This window comes from Rosa rugosa, chromosome 3, assembly GCF_958449725.1.
Source record: "Rosa rugosa chromosome 3, drRosRugo1.1, whole genome shotgun sequence".
NCBI classification, from domain to species: domain Eukaryota; kingdom Viridiplantae; phylum Streptophyta; class Magnoliopsida; order Rosales; family Rosaceae; genus Rosa; species Rosa rugosa.
In genome coordinates, this window is record NC_084822.1 from 5,598,570 (window position 1) to 5,621,409 (window position 22,840).

The 22,840-nt window shown below is 37.4% G+C and overlaps 1 protein-coding gene, 1 long non-coding RNA gene and 1 pseudogene across 3 annotated transcripts; 2 read left to right on the forward strand and 1 right to left on the reverse strand.

The window, feature by feature from the left end:
• The first annotated feature begins 425 nt into the window (after nucleotides 1–425).
• On the forward strand, nucleotides 426–4,471 carry LOC133735947 (serine carboxypeptidase-like 18). 2 transcript variants are annotated; one of them, XR_009859358.1, is made up of 14 exons: nucleotides 426–592; nucleotides 734–882; nucleotides 1,975–2,051; nucleotides 2,150–2,275; nucleotides 2,395–2,497; nucleotides 2,676–2,713; nucleotides 2,798–2,899; nucleotides 3,132–3,218; nucleotides 3,309–3,461; nucleotides 3,575–3,646; nucleotides 3,741–3,865; nucleotides 3,989–4,061; nucleotides 4,152–4,206; nucleotides 4,285–4,370. XR_009859358.1 is itself a non-coding variant. In XM_062163387.1 (14 exons), exons 1-14 carry the CDS (start codon nucleotides 441–443, stop codon nucleotides 4,366–4,368), a joined length of 1,437 nt encoding a protein of 478 aa, XP_062019371.1. In that variant the 5' UTR covers nucleotides 426–440; the 3' UTR covers nucleotides 4,369–4,471. The 2 variants fall into 2 exon arrangements, 1 of the variants encoding a protein (XP_062019371.1); XM_062163387.1 differs by having other exon boundaries at nucleotides 3,948–4,061; nucleotides 4,285–4,471.
• Nucleotides 4,472–11,908: 7,437 nt separating this feature from the next.
• LOC133741424 (uncharacterized) lies at nucleotides 11,909–12,698 on the forward strand. The gene is made up of 3 exons (XR_009861913.1): nucleotides 11,909–12,097; nucleotides 12,184–12,259; nucleotides 12,443–12,698. It is a non-coding gene; the product is annotated as an uncharacterized LOC133741424 (long non-coding RNA).
• A 2,842-nt stretch (nucleotides 12,699–15,540) lies between these two features.
• LOC133737083 (serine/threonine-protein kinase ZRK1-like) lies at nucleotides 15,541–17,930 on the reverse strand (annotated as a pseudogene).
• Nucleotides 17,931–22,840: the final 4,910 nt, after the last annotated feature.

Genomic DNA, 22,840 nt, shown 5'->3' on the forward strand with positions numbered 1-22,840 from the left:
ACAACACCAACCTGCTAATTAAGACACACAACTAAACAAGTCTGTTAATGTTGACAACTAACAAACTTTTGCCACGCGAATTGAAACTCGTTTAGCTGATATATATTTTTTTTTTTTTCAGAGATTGTGTCACAACCATGAGCAAAATTTCATTTCAGTACGTAATAGACTGGTAGGTATTAGCCAGAGAAAGCAATTCAAACATGTGAAACATGGCCACAATAATCTGAACTGTATATATAATTAAGTAGCTAGGACTACAGGTAGAACTAAATTTTCAGCTCCAAATGAAAAAGGACAACTGAATACGTTCTACTACCGAGATTTCATCGGGATCATCACGAGATTTCACCTAATGTTCTACATACCTATTTGACCATACGTACAGTCACTTAATAGCAATATAAAAAGGCAAACACTGTGTCAGTTGCCATATATCAATGAAGGATTCTGAGAGCAGGTACATCACGAACATCACCATGCTGCAACAAGTACTTGTTCTGGTGGTTCTTTTTAACGTTGTTTCATCAGCTTCCATCATCAAGACGCTACCAGGCTTCTCCGGTGACCTCCCCTTCAAACTCGAAACTGGGTTGGTATTAATTTCTTCTACTGTCATCTTATACTCTTTATCTAAATAATTAAGTATATCTTCCTGTCTACTGTGAGTTTGTTAGTACATTTATTCAAACTTGACAGTGGAGATTGATTGGAAGTTTACTTGCATATTTAGGTATGTTGGAGTGGGTGACTTGGATGATGTGCAGCTATTCTATTACTTCATTGAATCCGAAGGTAGTCCTGAGTATGACCCTCTTGTGCTTTGGCTCACCGGTGGTCCTGGTTGTTCTGGATTTTCTGCTCTCGTCTATGAAAATATAGGTACGTTTATAATTTAAAGCATATGTTCTACTATGTATTGAACATTTCCAAAGGATATAATGTAGAGAATTATTAGTCTGAGAGTTTTTTTTTCTCTCTTATAGTCAGAATATTCACCTTTTTTATTACGAAAAGAAACAAGATAGAAATTCATTATTTAACACAATTACTTCATACTTGAAGTATACAAGAGCTGTAAATTTCACTAAATATGTAATTGAAGTGTATAATTGTTCATAATTTCATATAGTATGAGTTTCTTTTTAGTGTCGATCTTGTGCTTATGTCTGAAACTACGTCGTTTTAAATTTCTATTTAAATTTTAAATTCTAATATTGTAATCTCAAAAAATGAACTCTTAAAACTTAAAATGACCCCTTTATAAGACACAAGCACAAACCCCAATACTATAAGTCAAGGAAGGATTCAATTGAAAAGTTCATGGATGAATGTGTTATTATATATGCCACAATTACACTTACAAAGACCCAATAACGGGAAATGATATAATGGAAGGCCCAAGGCCAGCAATAAAGGTCAAAAAAGAAAAATATAATAATGTTAGTGACAGAATAGAAATACACAATGGATATGTGTGTTGGTGGAATTGTAAGACGATGACTTCCTATTTGGGAGGTCATGTGTTCGCCCTCCATCAAGGGTGAAATAATGAAAAAATAGCTAGAGCTTTCAACTTTAAGTCGTTAAAATTTAACCCATAATGCATCTCCAAATATCAATTTTGTCACGGCACTATATCTTGGCATATTAGTTGTAGTGCAAAATTAACAAAAAGATAATTTCAACCGAAACTGTCAAATTCAAACTCGTCAAATTTTTAACATCTCTACTAGAAATGCTGTTATATTCAGCTCTGTTCCCTTGATTCATATATCTCAGTTTGACCCAACATTACCTCAATGGTACAGTACCCTTGCACTCTTTTTACATTTCCTCATTGCCTTGAAATCCCTAAAGCCCAAGTACCCCGTTTCTTTTGTATCACTTTCAGACCGATAAATTACCTCAATGGATTACCATTGTTTTCTTCAACAATCAACCTATTGATGTGCGCTGAACACTCTATTGCAGGTCCACTATCATTTGACCCTGCAAATTCCATTGGCAACAAGCCACAGTTGAAGTTGAACCCATACTCATGGACAAAGGTGCAGACTTTCTATTGCCCTCCAACTGTTTGTGTTATTGTCTAGTCTTATTGAACTCGGAACTGAACATTCAGAACTCAACAACCGAAAACTTTCAGGTCGCCAACATTATATTCTTAGATGCACCTGTGGGCACTGGTTACTCATATGCAAAAACTTGGGAAGGATACAGCAATATGAGTGACACATTATCAGCTGCAGAGACTTATGAATTTCTCAGAAAGGTGAGTTATTGCATTCCCATATTTCTAGTGATTTAAAATGGCTTCAAGAAATGACATGATTGAATGGTGGTTGTTCTTGCTTCTTAGCTACATTTTTGTGCTTCTATGTTGTGGTGCAGTGGTTTATGGAACACCCCAAGTTCCTCGAAAATGCACTCTATGTTGCCGGAGATTCTTATTCGGGCATTGTTCTTCCTATTATTGTTCAGGAAATATCTGATGGTAATACTCTTACATTTACTCTTTAATTAGTAAGCATTAGCTACCAAGAACACGCAAGTCCTAGGAAATACACCGTAATATTTTTTAATATCATACTCATGGGATATTATGAGACAAAAGTTAGTTTCCTGCTTTTGGCTCATCAGTTGTGGCTGTTTAAACTGTTATTCTTCTGTAGGTAATGAAGATGGACGTCACCCACCAATGAATATCCAAGTAATTCTTTTTCTGCCATTAGATTTTAAAATATTTCTTTCTAGTATGCTTAACAGATTAGAAAGGTTCTAATATTGGATACAGGGATATGTGCTTGGTAATCCAGGAACAGACATAGATGTCGATGAGAATTACAGAGTGCCATTTGCTTTCAGAAAAGCGCTTATATCAGATGAACTATACCAGGTGCAACACGCTAACACCCTTAAAATTTTGTTTGTTTCTTCTAAGTTGCATTTAGAGATTTGATTCTGGCTTTTGAAACGGTTCTGCAATATTTTGACGACTGTCAAAAATTAACTTGACCAGAATTTGTTTGGACAAAGGTTTCAATGAGTTTTGTATGTCTCGCATTCTCTATTAATGTCTTCCTACGCTTCTTTTCTAACTATGGTTGTGGTCTTCATGTATTTGCAAGTCACTCAAAACAAATTGTAAGGGTGAGTATGTCAATGTGGATCCAAACAATGCGTTATGTGTAGATGATCTTGACCAATACAATGAGGTGAGTGGAAAGAAATTAAAAGTACTGGTTTGTGCAAGTAATGTGGGAATGTGGGATCAAGGAGTACTGACTTTACATTTGAATATGCAGTGTATCGCAGACATATTCACACCCCAAATATTGGAACCTTATTGTACTGTTTCTTCTCCAAATCCACTAGAATCAGAGCGGGATTCAGACAATCTCAATATAGACTCTGCAAATCTCCTTTCTCTTCCTCAACTTTCCAGGCCATGGTGTCGAGTAAGCTCCCTCTGCAAGTATACTAGGATAACATGTTCACTCTGACTTCGTTGTATTCTAATTCAGCAAAGCTTTGCCCAAGTGCCTAACCATATCTGCCTTGTTTTATGTAGAGTTACATTTATCGTTTCTCTTATATTTGGGCAAATGATAAAACTGTTCAAGATGCTCTTCACATTCGGGAGGCAAGTTAATCAGCAGATTCTAAATTTACAGTAACGTCAAGTTCACATTACTTTAACCTTGATGATTAATCTTGATTTTAAAAATCACAATCAGGGAAGCATCAAGGACTGGCAGAGATGCAATAAGACCTTATCAGCTTCATACATATCTGATGTTTCTTCTAGTCTGGTTTATCATCAGAACCTCATAAAAAAAGGCTATAGAGTTCTGATATACAGGTGCATAGAATATATTGCATAACATATGTTCTATCCTTAATTATTTCCAGTTTGCCTCAACCGTAAACTTGCCTGTTAACAGTGGTGATCATGACATGGTGATTCCATATTTGGGTACTAAAGCTTGGATAGAGTCTCTAAACTTGACAGTTGACAGTAGTTGGAAACCATGGTTCGTGAATGGACAAATCGCAGGGTTGGCATCTATCCCGACTTCTCTTTAACTTATCCTATATTTCTTCTTCCGCTTCAGTTAAGTTTGAGCCTTATTTTATCCCCCCTTCAGATACAGAGTGCAGTATACATATAAAAAGTACCAGTTGACATTTACAACTATAAAGGCAAGAACCGTCATGCACTTAAATTTTCCTTATTAGTTTTCTTGAACAAAATCTTGACTACATTTCTTCTACATTCAGGGAGGGGGTCATACAGCTCCAGAGTACAAACCTGAAGAATGTCTTGCTATGATAAGTAGGTGGTTCGCATTCTACCCTCTGTAGTCTGTAATTGCTAGATGTATGGATTTGAAGTTTCTGAGTGTAGTCTATTCTCCAGCAACATGTACAACATTTCCAAGATTAGTAAGTTTCTATATTCACCAAAGTTCATTACTAATAATAACCAATTGGTAAATTCTTTCCGCCGTATTTGGTTGTGTGCCACTGTTTTGTTTAGCTCAAGTCTAGCAATAAGAAAAACATGACTTCAAATCGACATGGAGCTGTCAATTTTGGATATTACTTAACAAACACCAGAAAACGTACATAACACATTGTATATCAGTCTATATACACGTGATGTCCAGTAATGTATACAAGAATGAAGTCAGGTATGGAATATGTGCCACTAATGAATCACAACCTGATTTTGTACATGGGATAACAGATTATTGAAAATAAATGATTGAGTGTGTTTTTTTTTATTCATTCAATTGATCAGAAAATATACAAGAGATAGGCTGACTATATAGGAGAGAGGAATGATGAGGGAGAAGCTAACGGGCAAATTGCAGCTGTCAACTCCCATAAACTAAGCTGACACAATCATTAATTTTTTTTTTTTTGACACAATCATTAATTACAACCCCTAAAACAAGGAAAAGTTACAACCCCTAAAACAAGGAAAATATGACAGCATGGCAGCCACATCCTACACAACTAGAAGAATGAGGCAGACACAATCATTAGTGACTAGATGACAGACATAATCATTAATATGTAGATGACATAATTCAACTGCAACTTCTAATACTCCCCCTCAAGCTGGATCAAGGGAGTGCCTTTAGCCAAGCTTGGAAAGCAAATGTTCAAACTGAGCGGAAGCGAGAATCTTAGTAAAAATGTCTGCCAGTTGATCACATGATTGTGTGTACAATGTTTCAATAAGTTTAGACTGAACCTGATCTCGAACAAAGTGGCAATCAACTTCAATATGTTTGGTGCGCTCATGGAGGACTGGATTTGCTGCGATATGCATGGCAGACTGGTTGTCACAATGTAAAGATATGGGCGTAGTACACACAATGCCTAAGTCACCCAACAATGTCTTTAACCATATGAGTTCACAAGCTATGGATGCCATTGCACGATACTCAGCTTCAGCACTAGAACGAGCAACCACTGTTTGTTTCTTGCTTTTCCAAGTAACTAGGTTGCCTCCAATGAAAGTACAATACCCAGTTGTGGACTTTCGATCAATGGCATTTCCTGCCCAGTCAGAGTCTGAGTAGCCCACAAGGTTGAAGTGACCATTGTTCTTCATAACAATTCCTCGATCAACTGTGCCCTTTACGTAGCGAAGAATTCTTTTGACAATCTGTAGATGATGAGTGGTAGGGGAGTGCATGAATTGACTGACCAAACTCACAGCATAAGTGAGGTATGGTCTTGTAATGGTGAGATAGATAAGCTTACCCACAAGGCGTTGATAAACACAAATATCTGAGAGAGGTTCTCCTTTAATATCTGTTTTAAGTCTGCTACTAAGAGGAGTGCGTGCAAGCTTACTATCCTTCATTCCTGCCTCGTCAAGAAGATCAACAACATATTTGCGTTGATTTAAGAACATACCATTTGAGGAGTGATCCATTTCAATTCCAAGGAAGTACTTCAATGGACCAAGATCTTTGATAGCAAAGGTATTGTGTAAGGCTGACTTGAGAGACTTAATCTCATCCATATTGTCTCCAGTGATGATTAAGTCATCCACATACACTAGAACCACCAACTTGCCAGCCATGCCATTTCGAATAAACAAGGAGGAGTCTGCATGACTTCGCTTGAAGCTTGAGGCAAGAAGAACCGAACTCAGTTCGGAATACCAAGCACGTGAGGATTGTTTCAAACCATACAAGGCCTTGTGAAGTTTGCACACCATTCCATTTTCACTTTCACGTGGATGTCCAAGAGGTAATCTCATATACACATCTTCTTCTAGATCCCCATGCAAAAAGGCATTCTTGACATCCATTTGGTATAGAGACCATCCACAATTCACAGCAACAGATAACAAAACTCGAACTGTGTTCATTTTAGCAACTAGAGCAAAGTCTCTTTATAATCAACACCAAAGGTTTGAGTGAAGCCACGAGCAACTAACCTTTCCTTATGTCACTCAATTGAACCATCGGAGTTGAACTTGATTTTGTAAATCCATCTTGCCCCTACAATTTTCTGCCCTTTGGGAAGCTTAACTATACTCCAAGTTCTATTGTCATCAAGGTCCTTGAGTTCATCATGCATAGCTTTCTTCCAAACTGGTGATTGATTTGCTTCTTCAAAGTTATGTGGTTCGGTTTCTTTGGAAATCTTGATGAGGAATGCTCTGTGTGGAGAGGAGCTATTGGTGGAGTGAGCAACTTGTGCAAGAGGATAACATGGTGTGTAAGTCTCATATTCTTGAAGTCTTGTTGGTAGATGTCTCCCCCTTGGTGGGTTTCTTCGAGGTTGAGGTGTGTTTGATACCACCCCTTTGGTTGATGATCTTGAGTGTTGCAGTCTGCCTGTACCTCTTCAGTGTCCACAAATTGTTGAATTGGTTGTTGTGAACTAGGGGTGTCTGCTGCAGCCTCAACATGAATTGGTATGGGAAACAACTCATAAATATGCTCCCCCTGAGGTTCATTAATATCAGATAACTGAAAGAAAGAGTCAGACTCATCAAAACGAACATCCCTTGAAACAAATAATTTTCTGGTCTTTGAATTGTAACACTTGTAGCCCTTTTGGGTAGATGAGTACCCTAGGAACACACATTTGACAGCTCGGGGGTCAAACTTATCTCGCTGATTTGACTGGACATGTACAAAATACGTACAACCAAATACTCGGAGGTGTGTTATGTCAACCTTTCGACCTTTTAAAACTTCAAATGGAGATTTGAAATTTAACACACTGCTTGGTAATCTGTTTATAATGTAAGCTGCCGTTTGAATTCCTTGAGACCAGAATTTTTTTGGAACATTTGTTTGAAGCATTAAGGCCCTAGCCTTCTCAAGTAAATCTCTATTTTAGCGTTCTGCAATGCCATTTTGTTGTGGTGTTCCCACACAACTGGTGTGATGAATAATCCCTTGAGCACTGAGATAGTCAGTCATGATTCTGGATGTGTATTCAGTGCCATTATTTGACCATAGAATGCCAATTTTAGATGAAAAATGATTTGTGACAAGGTTTTGAAAGTCTTGGAAACATTTGAACACTTCATTCTTAAATTTCAAAAGAAACACAAAAGTGGTTCGAGTGAAATCATCAATAAAGGTGACATAAAACCTATAGCCATCAAATGATTCTAGGGACGCTGGTCCCCATACATCAAAATGTACAATCTCAAAAGACTTAGTTGCTCTAGATTGAGAGATTTGAAAAGGCAATCTAGTAAACTTTGACATATGGCATGTCTCACACTCATGGGAGACTTTACAAAAACTAGGGAACAACATTGACAAAACATGAAAGGAAGGATGAGGTAGGTGTTCATGCCACAATTGTTGCTGTTTTGCAGATTTGGACTCTGTTAGAAAATATTTTGAAAAGCTTGATGAAGTTGATATGCAGTACAAGCCATTTAGAAAGAACCCTTCATCAATCTTCTTTTTGGACACTCGATCCTGAAACACAACATTATCATGAGAGAAAATAGCTAGACAATCCAACAAATTTGTTAACCTTCCTACAGACAGGAGTTGGAATGGAAATAAGGGTACAAATAACGCAAATGACTCAACGCTACCTGAAAAAAGCTTTAATTTTCCTTTTCCTAAGATGGAACATCGTTGCCATTTGCAACTGAGACATGTGAAGGTTTGGACAGAGTTTCAAAATCATGCAATATGGAAGAATTGTTTGTCATGTGATCTGAGGCACCTGAATCCACTATCCAAAAATCATGATTCTTACTGACATCTAAAGTAGTAGAAATGGTGCAAATAATACCTGGGATATCCTCTGAAGAAGCCATATTTGATTTTGCCAGAAAACCTGCAAATTTTCCAAGCATAGCAGTTGTGCTTCCATTTTGATTGCTCTCTAAACTGCCTTGCTTCTTTTGAAGATATGTAGCAAACTCATTTATGAGAGTTATTGGATTGGATGTGAAGTTCATCATATCTTCAGAAGTGTTGCCGAAGTTTGCCTTTGGATTAGAGAGGTAAGAGCTTCTCTGAATGGTGCCTCTTTGATTCTTCTGGTCCTCATTGAACTTAGGTTTCAGTTCTGGATGCAATATCCAACATCTATCTCTTATGTGACCTATACCAGTACGTCCAATGCGTTCGCAATAAGTGCATTTCAAGTCTGGCCTCTTGCCCTTGTACGTTCTGTCGCTTGTGACACTTTTGTTTGTAGCAAATGCTCTAGCTTATGATCCTCCAGCTCTGCTGTCCATATTCATCACCTTTTTGCGCACTTCTTCACGTTGAATGGAGTTGCATACTGTTGTGAACGAAGGAAACTCAGGACTCATCAAAAGATGGCTTCGTAGATCTTCATATTCAGATCCCAGACTTGCAAGCTGTTGAAACACTTTATCTTCTTCAGCTCTTTTCAACAATATGGTGGTATCAGTGGTGTGAGGTCTATACATATCAAGTTCATTTCACTTGGCTTTTAAGTTGCCAAGATGTTGAACAAATGAGAGATTACCTTGTTGAATCCCTGCAAGATCCTTTTTGAGTTGGAACACTCTTGCTGCATTGTCTAGGTTGCACTACACCAAAAACGTTAACACACAACACTTTTTGCACAACGGAAAAAAAAAAAGTGTTGTGTGATGAAGAAAAGTTAATCACACAACATGTTTAGTAAACTTACGTTGTATAAGGTGGTTAAAATTCTGAAGTTTTTGTTTAGAAAGTCATTGCACAACGGTTACAAGAATAATCTGTTGTGTGAATCAAAAAAAAAATTGCGGCAGATTTCCCTCCTAGATGGACTCAAATTTGGCTCCAAATTCCTACAACAGTTTAGTTATTTGTGTTGTAGGAGTATACTTGCAAATCATCATACAATGGTTTTTAATGTGCCGTTGTGCAAGTAAGTGGCAGAATTTGGAGAAGTCTCCAAAATGACATTCATTCCGCCTCAAAACAAGCAAATTTGGCTTCAATGGTTTGTCATGCTTGCAACTTCCTACAACATAATGAACTATTTCTGATGTGTGAATCAGAAATGTCTAACGTGAGCGCCAAAACTGGCATTTTAATTGCACAAGCGGGAAATTTTCATCTTTTGTTCCCTCAGCTATGTAGCAATTCAGACAACGTAAATGTATCTATACGTTGTCTGAGTAACTTAAAAAAAAAAAAAAAAAAAAAAAAAAAGCTATTGCTTAATGCCTTAGACAACTGAGGGCACATTTAAACAAAGTTGCTTGGCTATTTTTCATAACCTCTCGATCTCTTCTCTCAGGACGCCCAACACTCACAGCTCTCCATCTCTCTCGCAAAATCTCTGTCCTCCTCATCGTTGAACTCTCACGTTCTACTCTCTCTCTCTCTCTCTCTCTCTCTCTCTCTCTCTCTCTTCAGATTGCTCCTCTCCCTATCTCACTCTTAGTCTTCTCTCGCTCACTTCTTCATCCAACTCTCTTCTTTACCCAGAAATCATAGTCTTCCTCTCTCTTTCATTCTGAAATCCCAAATAGGGAAACCCCAATCTTAGATTCCCCGAAATCAACCAAATCTCTATTGGTCGAACCCTCAATCTGAAACCCAAATTTCATTGACCTAACTCTCGTCTCCACAATCAACTGGATTTACATCGCACAGCCATGGGCCAGGAACTTGATGAAGAACAAGCAGCGCCGCTGGTCATCCTCCGATGGCAAGATTTGGGCGAGTTGCCAGAAAAACGAGCTGATTATTAAGGCTCCCGAAAAGGCGAGAACGGGGGGTGGAAGATGGTTTGCAGAAGATTGCTCAAGAACAGCGGTGAATCTAGGGTTTTGTAGAAGAATACCCGATATCCATTACTAGTTCCAGGTGAACTCTCTGCGAGATTGCACAATTTCAAGAACTCCCACTGCTTATTTCTGGGTATGATTCTTTTTCATGTTCTTCCTAGCGATAATTGGCAATTTTTGTTCTTTTTCAATTTCGTCAAATCTCTCGGTTTGATAAGCCTTAGTAATCTAATTTCTGTTTTACGAATCTCATCGATATAGATATATTTTTCTACACTTGGTGGAAACAAAAAGGTCAAGAATTTAAGTAGAATATACAGCAAGGCTTCTTGACAAATAACAATGGCAACTTTGTTGTTCAAGATGCATGTGATGTAATATGGTAGAGTTTTTAACTGATGCATGTGATGTAATATGGCAGTTCCAATACATTGAATATTGGAACTGGGTTAACGAGATGATTACTTTGTGGCAATTTAATCTTTGATTGTTGAGAAGAAAAAGGTGATTACTTTGTGGAAGTTGATGTGTGTGTGAAAATGGGGAGGTAAGTTATTCTGTTACTTAGGTTGGACTTGCAAGGATAGGTGTTTATTATATGTCAGAATGGTCACTCAATTCAGCAATTTTTTACATGCCAATGAGCAGAATTAAAAAGTTTCTTTGGCTTCTGTAGAAAACAAGGAAGGGTAGGAGACTGGGAAATGGAGGATTTCAAACATTTTTACCTAAACACTTGGTGATTTAATTCTGCTCCGCTGTTCAAGCCATTCTTTTGCATATATCAACAGAGGGAAAAGGGTTTTTCTTAATGTTATTTGATTTGAATTTTTTTTTTTGAATTATAAAACACAATTATGACATGATTACTGTCATGTCAAAAGGGTGAACTCATTGTTAAGGTGGTTGAATTTCCATAGAGACAGCTCTACGATATTCAATATGTAGACCCATAATATTATTTTCGTTTGGTGCAGAACGTCTTCAGTTTTGCTTTTGGGCCTAGAGTTAATTCAATTAAAATTATATCTTCTTCTGTTTTAGAATGTTTCATAATAATCACTTTGATTTGTGTTTTGTCTAGAATCTCTTCTTTCTTGCTTTTGGGGCCTTCTTATTTGCTGATCTCGGTGAGTTGTTTGTGTTTTATTTTCTATTGAGAATGGTATTTTTTTGTTTTGATTATGCTAAATTCAGGTCTAATCAATTATTTTTTATATTTTGTTTCTGGTTTTTCTATTCATTCTCTTTCTGCTGCTGTTGCTGCTATCCGATTTGTTGTTCCCCCTGCATGCATAAATTGGCTCTTCCTTGCCTATTTCGGCGAGTTGCTTTTTATGTTGTCTATTTTTTTTTCTTGGTCTTCATATTTTTGGTTTGAATCCTTTTGAGTTTGCTTATTTGCATAAGGAGTTTGTGTTATATGCATATGGTGTATATTTGAGCCGAGAATAAATTAGTTAGTTGATGCATATGGTGCAGAAATCTCAAACTGCAGAATGTCTATTTGAAATTGCAGAATGGTTGAATCATTCATAGCAAAGTCATTGAAAAGCTATATATTTCTTGGTCTAAAGGTAGCTAGATGTCTATAAATGAGTTACTGGAAAAAACAATATTGGAATTTCTTTTGCTTCCTGATGCTGTCATTTTGTATTATGTTCATAATGTTTTTCATTTCTCATCTTTTTTTGCTAAGAAATTCTAATTACCTATGTGATTTGTTTTATGACTTTGCAGCATTGTTCTTTTACATGGAACTCCAGGGACTAGAAAAACCGCTTTATGTAAAGCATTAGCTCAAAAACTATCCATCTGATTTAACTCCAGGTTCGTGGATGTATCACTTTTCTCTCCATTAAGTCATGTGTTTGTATATTTGTAGAATGCCCGACTCATGGTTTTATGATTTACAGATACCTACAGTCCCAATTGCTTCAAATTAATGCACATTCTCTATTCAGCAAATGATACTCTGAAAATGGCAAGCTGGTATGTAGTCGACACTATCACTAAATATCACTGCTCTTTGTAAACTAAAGTTGGATTTGGACCATGTGCTCTTTGTAAACCAATCTGATAGTGATATGATAGTTGTTTTGATTGGTGAAATTTACTGTTACTGTGATTTTGTTTTTTCATCTGGCTTGACTATAAATGTATGATGATATGCAGATGAAGTTGAAAGTCTCGATGCTGTTAAAAAATTTGCTTGATCGAGTTTGGAACCTTCAGATTCTATTCAGGTACCATGCTCTCCCCTTTTCCTTTTGCAGGCTATTTTCTAAGCTTTTTCATCAGATGTAATACAAAAGATCAAAATTAACATTTTGCATTCAGTTAAGGGTCAAGTTCATATATTCAAGCTTTTCCTAATTCCCTTCAACCATGGCATGTGCCCACAAGCCCTTGACTTGGAGTTACAGGACAGTAGTAAACTAGTAATGGTAGGTATCATAATGAACATAAAGTAGAGGAGTAGTAATGAGCTAGATTCCTAAGGATTCATAGAGTCCTTCCAAACTGTACCATTGAAAATAAGATGAGACAAAAAGAACAAATATAGCACTATCAAAACTGAGATTTGAGGATGGCATTGTCAAGCTATAATTCATGTTATTTCTTATCCTTCATTTGGTTTGGAAGACCTCCATCAATACTATGTTGTCCCTCACCTTTGGTTACATTCACCAAATTGTATAAAGTGGTGAATGAGGCCGACAGATGTATGAGTTTAATTTTTGTTGCTAGAATGAGGCAAGATTAATTAGACTACAGAATACCATTTTGATTAAAGAAGCAACTGAATGTGCAGATGGACCGAAAATATGCAATAATGTCATTGTATAAGTTTCATTCTTTAGAGTATTGTTTTTGGCCATTTAGCTTTCTTTCTTATTTTGTTCAGGAAATTACTAAGGCCCTTTATGTAGTTATCTTGCTTCAATTTTTTTTTTTCTCTCCCTACTTGACCAGCTTGACTTACTAAACCTAATGCTGACTATAATACTAAACAATATCCGTTTCACCGAACTGAGATTATAGATGAATAGAGGAGAAGAGAGATGCAGATATTACCTATGGATTACTGATGTAGAGATTAGTTATCAGCTTTATCTGATTCGGAGAATTTCTGGTGGTAGTATATATCAATTAGTTATCAGCTTTACGAATCATATCGAATCTCATCGATATACTCATGCATTTCACTTTTGTTTCATACATAAATGATCACTATATCGATTCGAAGTTTGTAAGTAACATTGGCTGGTATATATTAGCATGTATTAATCAAATCATATTAAGAGTGTAGCAAATGACTAATATACAGCTCAGAGATGTATATGACTTCTATTTGGACAACTTGACTTGCAACTTTCAATATTTAAATCATAAGCATAACAATTGGATATATGCACTTTTGGATGGCATGCAGAAGGTTGTGTTCAGATGGATAGAGAGTAATTTCAACTTTCTAAAGCTTATTTGTTTGTATATAGGTTCTGGACTGGCTTTTTTGGCTGAGGTGTCTTTGGTCGGACATTTGGACAGAAATTGCAAACCACTCGCTTCAACTTTAAAGGTTTTACACCATGGCTGCACAGATTAAGTTCCTGGAATAGTGGGAAGACAAGAGTTTGTATCAATATGTTGGCTATTGAAACCAAGTTCCTGCACAAACTCTATATGTGGCATGTTTTACGTAGTTGTATCAGCTTTTGGGAAATGCTTTTAACATTAAGAGATATATGGAATAGGTTTGATTACTCATTTGAGCATTTGCAATGTGTTTTCTTTCCAATTGATCAACGATCTAGACGTACCATTATTTACGTAATAATGGAGCATTAATTTTGCCTAATTCTGATCACACAATGATCAGGTAACAAAAATGGGACAAAAATACATTGTAATCAATCATATCACACATCGGTTTTTAACGAATCAGTGTCTTCTGATTTACACTCAGACAACAGAATTAATTGAACTCTGTTGTCCTACAAGTTAATCACACAACAGAAGCAATTGAACCCTGTTGTCCTAAAGTTAATCACACAACAGATATAGTCTAAGAACTGAAGTTTGAAGAGAAATCAGACAACAGACAAAATAAAAAAATGTTGTCTGACATGCTTAACATACAACGGTTGCAAACTGGTACTGTTGTCTGAAGACGCCCCTCAGCTGCTGCGTAGCTGCGCTGGGCATCTGCCGAGCTATCACACAATGGTTATAACACATACCTGTTGTCTGTGTGTTTATCACACAACTGTGTTCCACCGTTGTCTGATTTTTCATCAGACAACGGCTCACTCTACAACGGTGGGTCTTCAAATCACACAACGGTTTTCAGCCGTTGTCTGACAACAAAATTGGTGTAGTGTTGCCATACATGTCTTTGACAACATCCCAGAGATGTCGAGATGACTCCGAATAGCTGAAGATTTCAGCAAGCTTTGGCTCCATTGAATTAATAAGCCATGACATAACAAGTTGGTCTTTGGATAACCAACTTTCATATTCAGATGATGAGGCATCTGGGATGTTGTTTTTGTCATTGATGAAGCTGAGCTTTGATCTTCCACCAAGGACTAGAGTGATGGCTCTTGACCAAGCAAGATAGTTGAACTCATTTAGAAGCACTGAGCATAGACGCTGATTCGGATTCCCATCTGGGCTTTCTGTCTTTGCATAGAGAGAACCTTCTCCTTCTGTCATTTTAATGAGAAGGATAGAGAAACACGAGAGCCTTGAAAGAACAATACAGATGTAGGTCCTATGAGGATTTCTGCTCTGATACCATATTGAAAATAAATGATTGAGTGTGTTTTTTTTTATTCATTCAATTGATCAGAAAATATACAAGAGAGAGGCTGACTATATAGGAGAGAGGAATGATGAGGGAGCAGGCAAATTGCAGCTGTCAACTCCCATAAACTAAGCTAACACAATCATTAATTACAACCCCTAAAACAAGGAAAAGTTACAACCCCTAAAACAAGGAAAAGATGACAGCATGGCAGCCACATCCTACACAGCTAGAAGAATGAGGCAGACACAATCATTAGTGACTAGATGACAGACATAATCATTAATATGTAGATGACATAATTCAACAGCAACTTCTAATACATATGTAGGATATGTTGAGAATATATACATCCCACATGGGAAAAATGGGACATTGGCTATAGGTTTCTAAGGGTTTGGGACACTCCATCCATTGCCAATTGATTTTGAATGTGAACCCAGATTACTTTATCAGGGTACAACTAGCAACGAGGAAAGGTAGACTTCTGAATCCTTTCCAGCTCTTTTGATACATTGATCATATCTGGCCGTTCATTTTCATTTGACACTAGAGTGCATAATAATGCCAGTGCTATGAAATCTTGCAAGTGCTGTTGTACTTGCTCGTTTCCCTACCTCGCCAAAGATTTTAGGATCAACAATGCTCTGAATCTGACCATTACAAGTACGAAATTTCACATATGAATTAATTGATTCGTATTCCCCGTCCTGATTGGTAACCACAGCTTTTTGTCCTGTTAGAAATATAAGTAAAAGCACACCAAAGCTATAAACATCACCTTTTTCTGAAATAATACCAAATGTAATGTTAGCAGGGTCAAAGTACCCAAATCTTCCTTTTGGTTCATCTTCAGCATATGATTTCATGGGAGGGATGGTTATGGAGAGCCCGAAGTAGGAGAGTTTGGGAACATAATCATGGCCTAAGTAAATACAACTAAAATTTAGATCCCAGAGAATGATTGGCCTAGGAAAGGAAGTATGGAGATATGAAAGAGCATTTGCAAGCTGCTTCGCTATACCTAGTCTAGCTTTCCAGGTTAAGGATTCACTAGCTCCGAAACCTCATTCATCATTTCCTATTGTTGCATATTCATGCACTAGAGCTGATATAGGAAACTCTAAGCAGCATCCCAAAAGTCTACCTTGCCATCGACTCGGGTGCTGACAGCGTCAACATATTCAGCGACTCTCAATTAGTCGTTAACCAGGTCAACGACAGCTTCCAAGTCAAGGACCAGCAGTTAGCGGCATATTTGGGGTACGTCAAAACGCTGCTTAAAAAGTTCAAATTTCACACCATCACACAAATCCCCAGGGCAAAGAACGCCAAGGCTGATTCACTGGCGAGACTGGCAACCGCCCAACCACATCAAAGTCCAGCGGACACAAGGGTGGAAAGCCTTGACAGACCAAGTATCACAAAAACCCTGGCGGAGATCTTCAGCATTGAGGTCAGTCCCAGCTGGATGGATGAGATTATCGCATACAAGCGCAGCGGGACATTGCCGGAAGACAAGGTCCAAGCGCGACAACTCAAGCGGAGAGCAACCCGCTACAACATCCAGAATGGCAAGCTTTACCGCCAGGGATTCACCCATCCCAACCTCCGCTGTCTAACCCCGGAGGAGGGAAGAGTTGTTCTAGCTGAGATCCACGGCGGAGAATGTGGAAACCACTCGGGCGCCAGATCCTTGGCCAATCGCACAATGCGACAAGGCTACTTCTGGCCCACACTTGGTGATAACGCCCGGCGGATTTCGAGGTCTTGCCACAAATGCCAACAGTTTGCAGATCTCCCACATGCACCGGCAGAACCGCTGTCAATCATCATCGGCCCATGGATTCACTCCACGTGGGGCCTCGATTTGATGGGAAAGTTCCAAACCGCTAAGGGCCAGTTCAAGTACATCATTGTTGCCATCGACTACAACAGCAAGTGGATAGAGGCGGAGCCACTAACGGCAATAACTACCGCCAAGGTAATTCACTTCCTCTGGAAGAACATCTACTGCCGCTATGGTGTCCCACATACAATCATTACAGACAACGGCACGCAGTTCAACAAAAAGGAACTCATCTCCTTTACCGCCAACTTGGGCACCAAGCTGAGTTTTGCATCTGTCGCCCATCCCCAAACCAACGGCCAGGTTGAAGCAGCAAACAAGATAATCAAGAAGTTGCTAAAAAAGAAACTCGACGACGCCAAGGGTTTGTGGGCGGAGAAGCTTCCAGAAGTTCTATGGGTCATCCGGACAACTCCAACCGCCGCCACCGGTGAAACACCCTTTTGTATGATGTTCGGAACAGAGGCTGTCCTACCTATTGAGGTCACTCATGGTTGCTCTTCGTTGAAATGATAATGTCACGAATAGCTAGAGATTTTACTACATCCTCATTGAGCCAGCTCAACGTGAAGTACTTCTTAATTAAGTATCAAAGTTGTTGGTTGTCTTTATAAGCTCATCAGCAGAGTAATTGCGAATAGGATTAGATTTTCCATCAAAAGAAACAATGAGATCGATGCTCTAGTACTTTGCTTCCATTGATCAAGAATGAGGATCTATCAGTATCTCGTTCCTCCTTTCTCAAAACACGCAAGCAACGGAAACCTGGTGATGCAACATAGGTCAAACATAAACACATATGCTGAGTGGCAGAGAATGAAAACACATTCATGAAATGGATATAATCTATCCCAGTGATATCATGGCTGGCTTTTACGCACCATTAGGCATCAAGTATGAGCACCAAGAAAAATCTATGCAAGTCATAACAATTTAAAGGGAATAGGATCCTCAAATGAGATCTAAAAGCTAGCAAATACAACTCACAAGACTTTGGATGACATTAGAATCGGATCCAATTTGATGTTGATTTCTCCAGCCAGTAGCAGTCGATCAGTTCACCGTAGATTCATATTCAAGCAGGTGTTTTCCTTCACTAGCATCATCTCTTACACGGAATAAAGCTTTTGCATTTGATAAACATGAGTCTAGTTTTCAAGTCAAATATACACAAAATCAAAGTCAAGAGTGATTAACAAGAAATAACAAACAGACTAAAGCCACTAGAATCAGAAAGCGTGCGTCAAATCTACTAGAAAATTTGCCCGCGCGATGCTGTGGATTAGTATTTTTTTTTTTCCATGAATTTTTAATTTGGGTTAAATACAAATTACTACCCTGTGGTTTAGGTCCCAAATCAATTCAGTCCATGAACTTCCAATTTCATCAAAAACACCCCTGCACTTTCAATTTTGATCTAATAGGTCCAATTTGTTAGTTTTCCGACAATTGAGTTATTTAACTTGTTAATGTGGCTCATATATGGCCTATGTTTTATGATGTGGTGTCGAGGTGGTCTGCATAGTCAATTTAGGAGTGAGTCCTACTATTAAAAATAAATAGTTTTTCAACAAATAATCCAACTATAACTTGAACCCATAACAGAATATTAACGAATTGGACATATTAGATCAAAATTGAAAGTGCAGGGGTGTTTTTGATGAAATCAGAAGTCCAGGGACTGAATTGATTTTGGACCTAAACCACAGGGTACTAACTAGTATTTAGCCCTTTTAATTTTATATGCATGGAGTAGTAACGCCAAACTAAGAAATATTGACTGAATATGTTGTTGTTTTACAAATTATGCAAGCTGGTATTTTGACCAGCTTTGAGGGTAAAGCTATGGTATGTTAACATTTCTCATACATCAACTATTTTTACCACTTTAAGGACTCATGTTACCACTTTGAGGACTAATATTACTATTTTGAGGACTCATATGGTAAATTAAGAAAATTTACCACTTTAAGGACTTATGTTACCACTTTGAGGACTAATATTACTATTTTGAGGACTCATGTGGTAACTAAGAAAATTTACCACTTTAAGGACTCATGTTACCACTTTGAGGACTAATATTACTATTTTGAGGACTCAAATTACCACTTTTAAGGCAATTGTATGCATGTCATACATTAACATTTTGTAGAATTTTCCTTTGACCAGACTTGAATATATAAATATTTCAGAGATGGACGTCTTGAACAGGAGCTGGTATTTAAGCCAAGCTTCTGTATTTACATTTTTCAAAAGACAGATATTCTAACCAAAGATGTTATTTATATACAAATTAAAAAGTGGTTAGTTCTTGTCAAAATATCTTACATTTTAAGATTGAACCAATCATGCCATATGAGTTCTTCAGATGTGTACTACTTGAGGATTTCGAGAAGATGTATAGCACCAAGGTCGAGCTTGTAACATATTGCAAATTACTACTAATAAAGAGAAGTCCACCTGCAAACAGAGCAACGATAACTTTAAATCAACCATTAACTAAGAGTTTAGTTATTTAGTCATTAATACTGTAAGATAATCATACTGGGTGTTCTTTCAATCTGTGTAGAGCTACTCCTGGCATCACTGCACGTATAAAACTATAAATGACTCTGCATTGGTGTTGTACTTGAGCAAATTAGTCTTTTCAGCATGGTATGTTTGTCACAAAATCTAGATTACTTTACATATTCATCATGATTGCAGTGCACACACCTTGTTTGGTACTAATTCTTTTTTGGGGAAATTACTGGTCCTCCCCTGTACTTTTTGGGATTCGACAGTTCAGTCCATGCTATTCCAATTTTAACAGATAACTCCCCACACATTCAAATTTCACACAATTTGATCCAAAATGACCATTTTACCCCTCACTTCCTCTTGTTTTTTTTATATATCTAATACACACACACACACACACAGGCCTCGCTCTGAAATTAAAGTGCGAGGTTGGAGTTTAGGGTCACTTTTCGGTCGCATATCCACATCTCGACCATTCAGTTTTTAGGTACTAATGTATAGATCATCTCTGCAAAATTTCAGCTAAATTGATAGTCGTTAAGGCATTGATAACTACCTTAAAGCTAGTACGGTTCAGGTTTGACAGATTCAGTTCGTCCATTGGTTTAAGCGGGTTAGATACCTTAAAGATCATCAATTTGGCTGAAATTTTGCAGAGATGATCTATACATTAGTACTTAAAAACTGAACGGTCGAGATGTGGATATGCGACCGAAAAGTGACCCTAAACTCCAACCTCACACTTTAATTTCAGAGCGAGGCCTCGCTCTGGATAGAATTAGTATATATATATATCTACATAACTGGATAGAATTAGTATATATATATATATATGGGTTATTATCACAAATGGTACCTGAACTATACATCAATCTTATCGATGGTACCTGAACTTCAATTTTGATCACAACCAGTACCCGAACTTTTTGATTTCATTTTAAATGGTACCTAGAGCCACCTCCGGTCACTATTCCGACTAAAAACGGCATGGGAGGCAATCATAGTGATGATTTTTGATGATTTCAAGGGTTGCAATCATATATAGTGATGATTTTTTGGTAATAGACTTGCCTTGAACTTGTTTCTTTTTTTTTTTTTTTTTTTAGATTTGGCTTTTTTGGCCGGAATAGTTACCGAAGGTGGCCTTAGGTACCATTTAAAATGAAATCGAAAAGTTTGGGTACTGGTTGTGATCAAAATTGAAGTTCAGGTACCATCGATAAAATAGAAGATAAGTTCAGGTACCATTTGTGATAATAACCCTATATATATCTACATATACATATACACACACATATATATATACACACACACACATAAGTATAAAATTATACATATATTTATATATCTACATATACATATACATATACATACATACATACATATATAGGGGGAAGTCTAAGGTGTGTTGATGTTTGTCATACATCAACTTTTTAATAAATATATATTAAATTAAATTAGTTAGTGAAACCTGTTGTACAGGTCAACAGGTTATCCACTTATAATTTGACATGTGTACTAAAAAAAAAATTACCATACTAAGTACTCATTTATTGTTTTATATGTAAATCGTTCAAAAACTTGTAATGAAGATCGTAAATGTAGTAATTACTCTGATTACAACTATAATTATCACTAAATACGTCCAATGTGGTTGTTTGTTGTAAAATGTCTCATCGATGATATAATTTACAAAAGAAAGGACTCTAGTTACAAAAAGAACAACTGGATTACAAGAATAAGGACTTGAAAAGTTTTAGGTCTAATATGATTATTTACCATATAAACGAAACATTTGTTGTAGCAGTGGTAAAATGATCGTTTTTTTTTTGTAAATAGAATTGCATTTCAAGTAATTATCATAAAAACAACCATAATTACAACGCTATACCTCAATTGTTGTAATTTATAGTAAAATGCATTGTTAAACGAGTAATTATCTCATGGATGATGAGATTTACACAAGAAAAGTATTAAATTACAAAATATAGAACTTTAATACACAATTAAGGACTCGTGCCTCATTTACAACATATACATAAAGTTTTACCACTTTGACAACAATTTGTTGTCACATTAGTAAAATGGGTTTCAGACTTGTAATATAAAAAATTACCACAAATAAGAGCTTGATTACTACTTCTACAACAATTCGTTGTCTCATCGGTCAAATGGTTCTCAAACTTGTAATATTAAAGAATTACCATAAATACAACCTTAGTTACTACTTTGGACCTCAATTGTCGTAAAATCAGGAAAAAACATCGTTAAATAAGTAAATAACTCATAAAGGACAATAGTTACAAGATAGACAACCTTATTACACCATAAAGGACTCACCGCAAATTTACTTAAATATATGAAGTTTTACTATTATAGCAACACACTCGTTGTTTTATTAGTAAAGTGGTTCTGAAAACTTGTAATAATGAAGTGTTAACACTTATTATAACTAAATTACCACTTTTTACCACAATTCATTGTTTTATTGGTAAAACGGTTATCAAACTTGTTATAGTGAAATATTAACACTAATTACAACTTGACTACCACTTTTTACAATAAGTCGGGTTGGAATATCGAACATGGTTATTCAAGTTTTTTTTTTTTTTTTTCGAGAGAGAACTAAGGATTGGGGTTCTCTATTTGCCTTTATCTTCCAGCGTCCTTCTTCCTTCTTCCTTCTTCCTTCTTGGTCCATTGTTGAAATTCTAGCGTGTCAGATCCATGGCTACCTGAACATCGCTCCTCTATCACTTCTCTGTTGCAATTCTCTCCATCCTTAGTTTCTCTTGTCTTTGAATTTACAGAAATCTAATCGAAGAAGCCCCAAAACCCCTAAATCAGAATTCCCAAACCCTAAAATTTTCAGTCTCTCTTAGTCATCCTCGGAGGCAGAAGCCGACTAATTCAAACTCCCTTGTCATCTTCCAGTCCCCGCTGAGCGAAACCCCGCCAGCGGAACTTCTCCCTTGTCATCTTCCAAGGGACGAAGTCCCCGCTGAGCGAAACTCCTCCAACGGAACTTCTCCCTTGTCATCTTCCAAGCGGCGAAGTCTCCGCTGAGCGCAACCCCGCCAGCGGAACTTCTCCCTTGTCATCTTCCAAATGACGAAGTCTCCGCTGAGCGAAACTCCGCCAGCGGAATTTCTCCCTTGTCACCTTCCAAGGGACGGAGTCTCCGCTGAGCGAAACCCCGCCAGCGAAACTTCTCCCTTGTCATCCTGCAAGCGGGGCGGCTTCCACTACACACCTCTAGCGGAACCCCCTTTTCCAGCTTGCTAGCTGCGTACTTTGTTCAGCACAATATCGCTCAATAAAATACCGCCAGGCACGTCTACTGGATGCTGCTTCCTACGGGGCCACGCCTCACTCTGACAACGACCGCCACGCG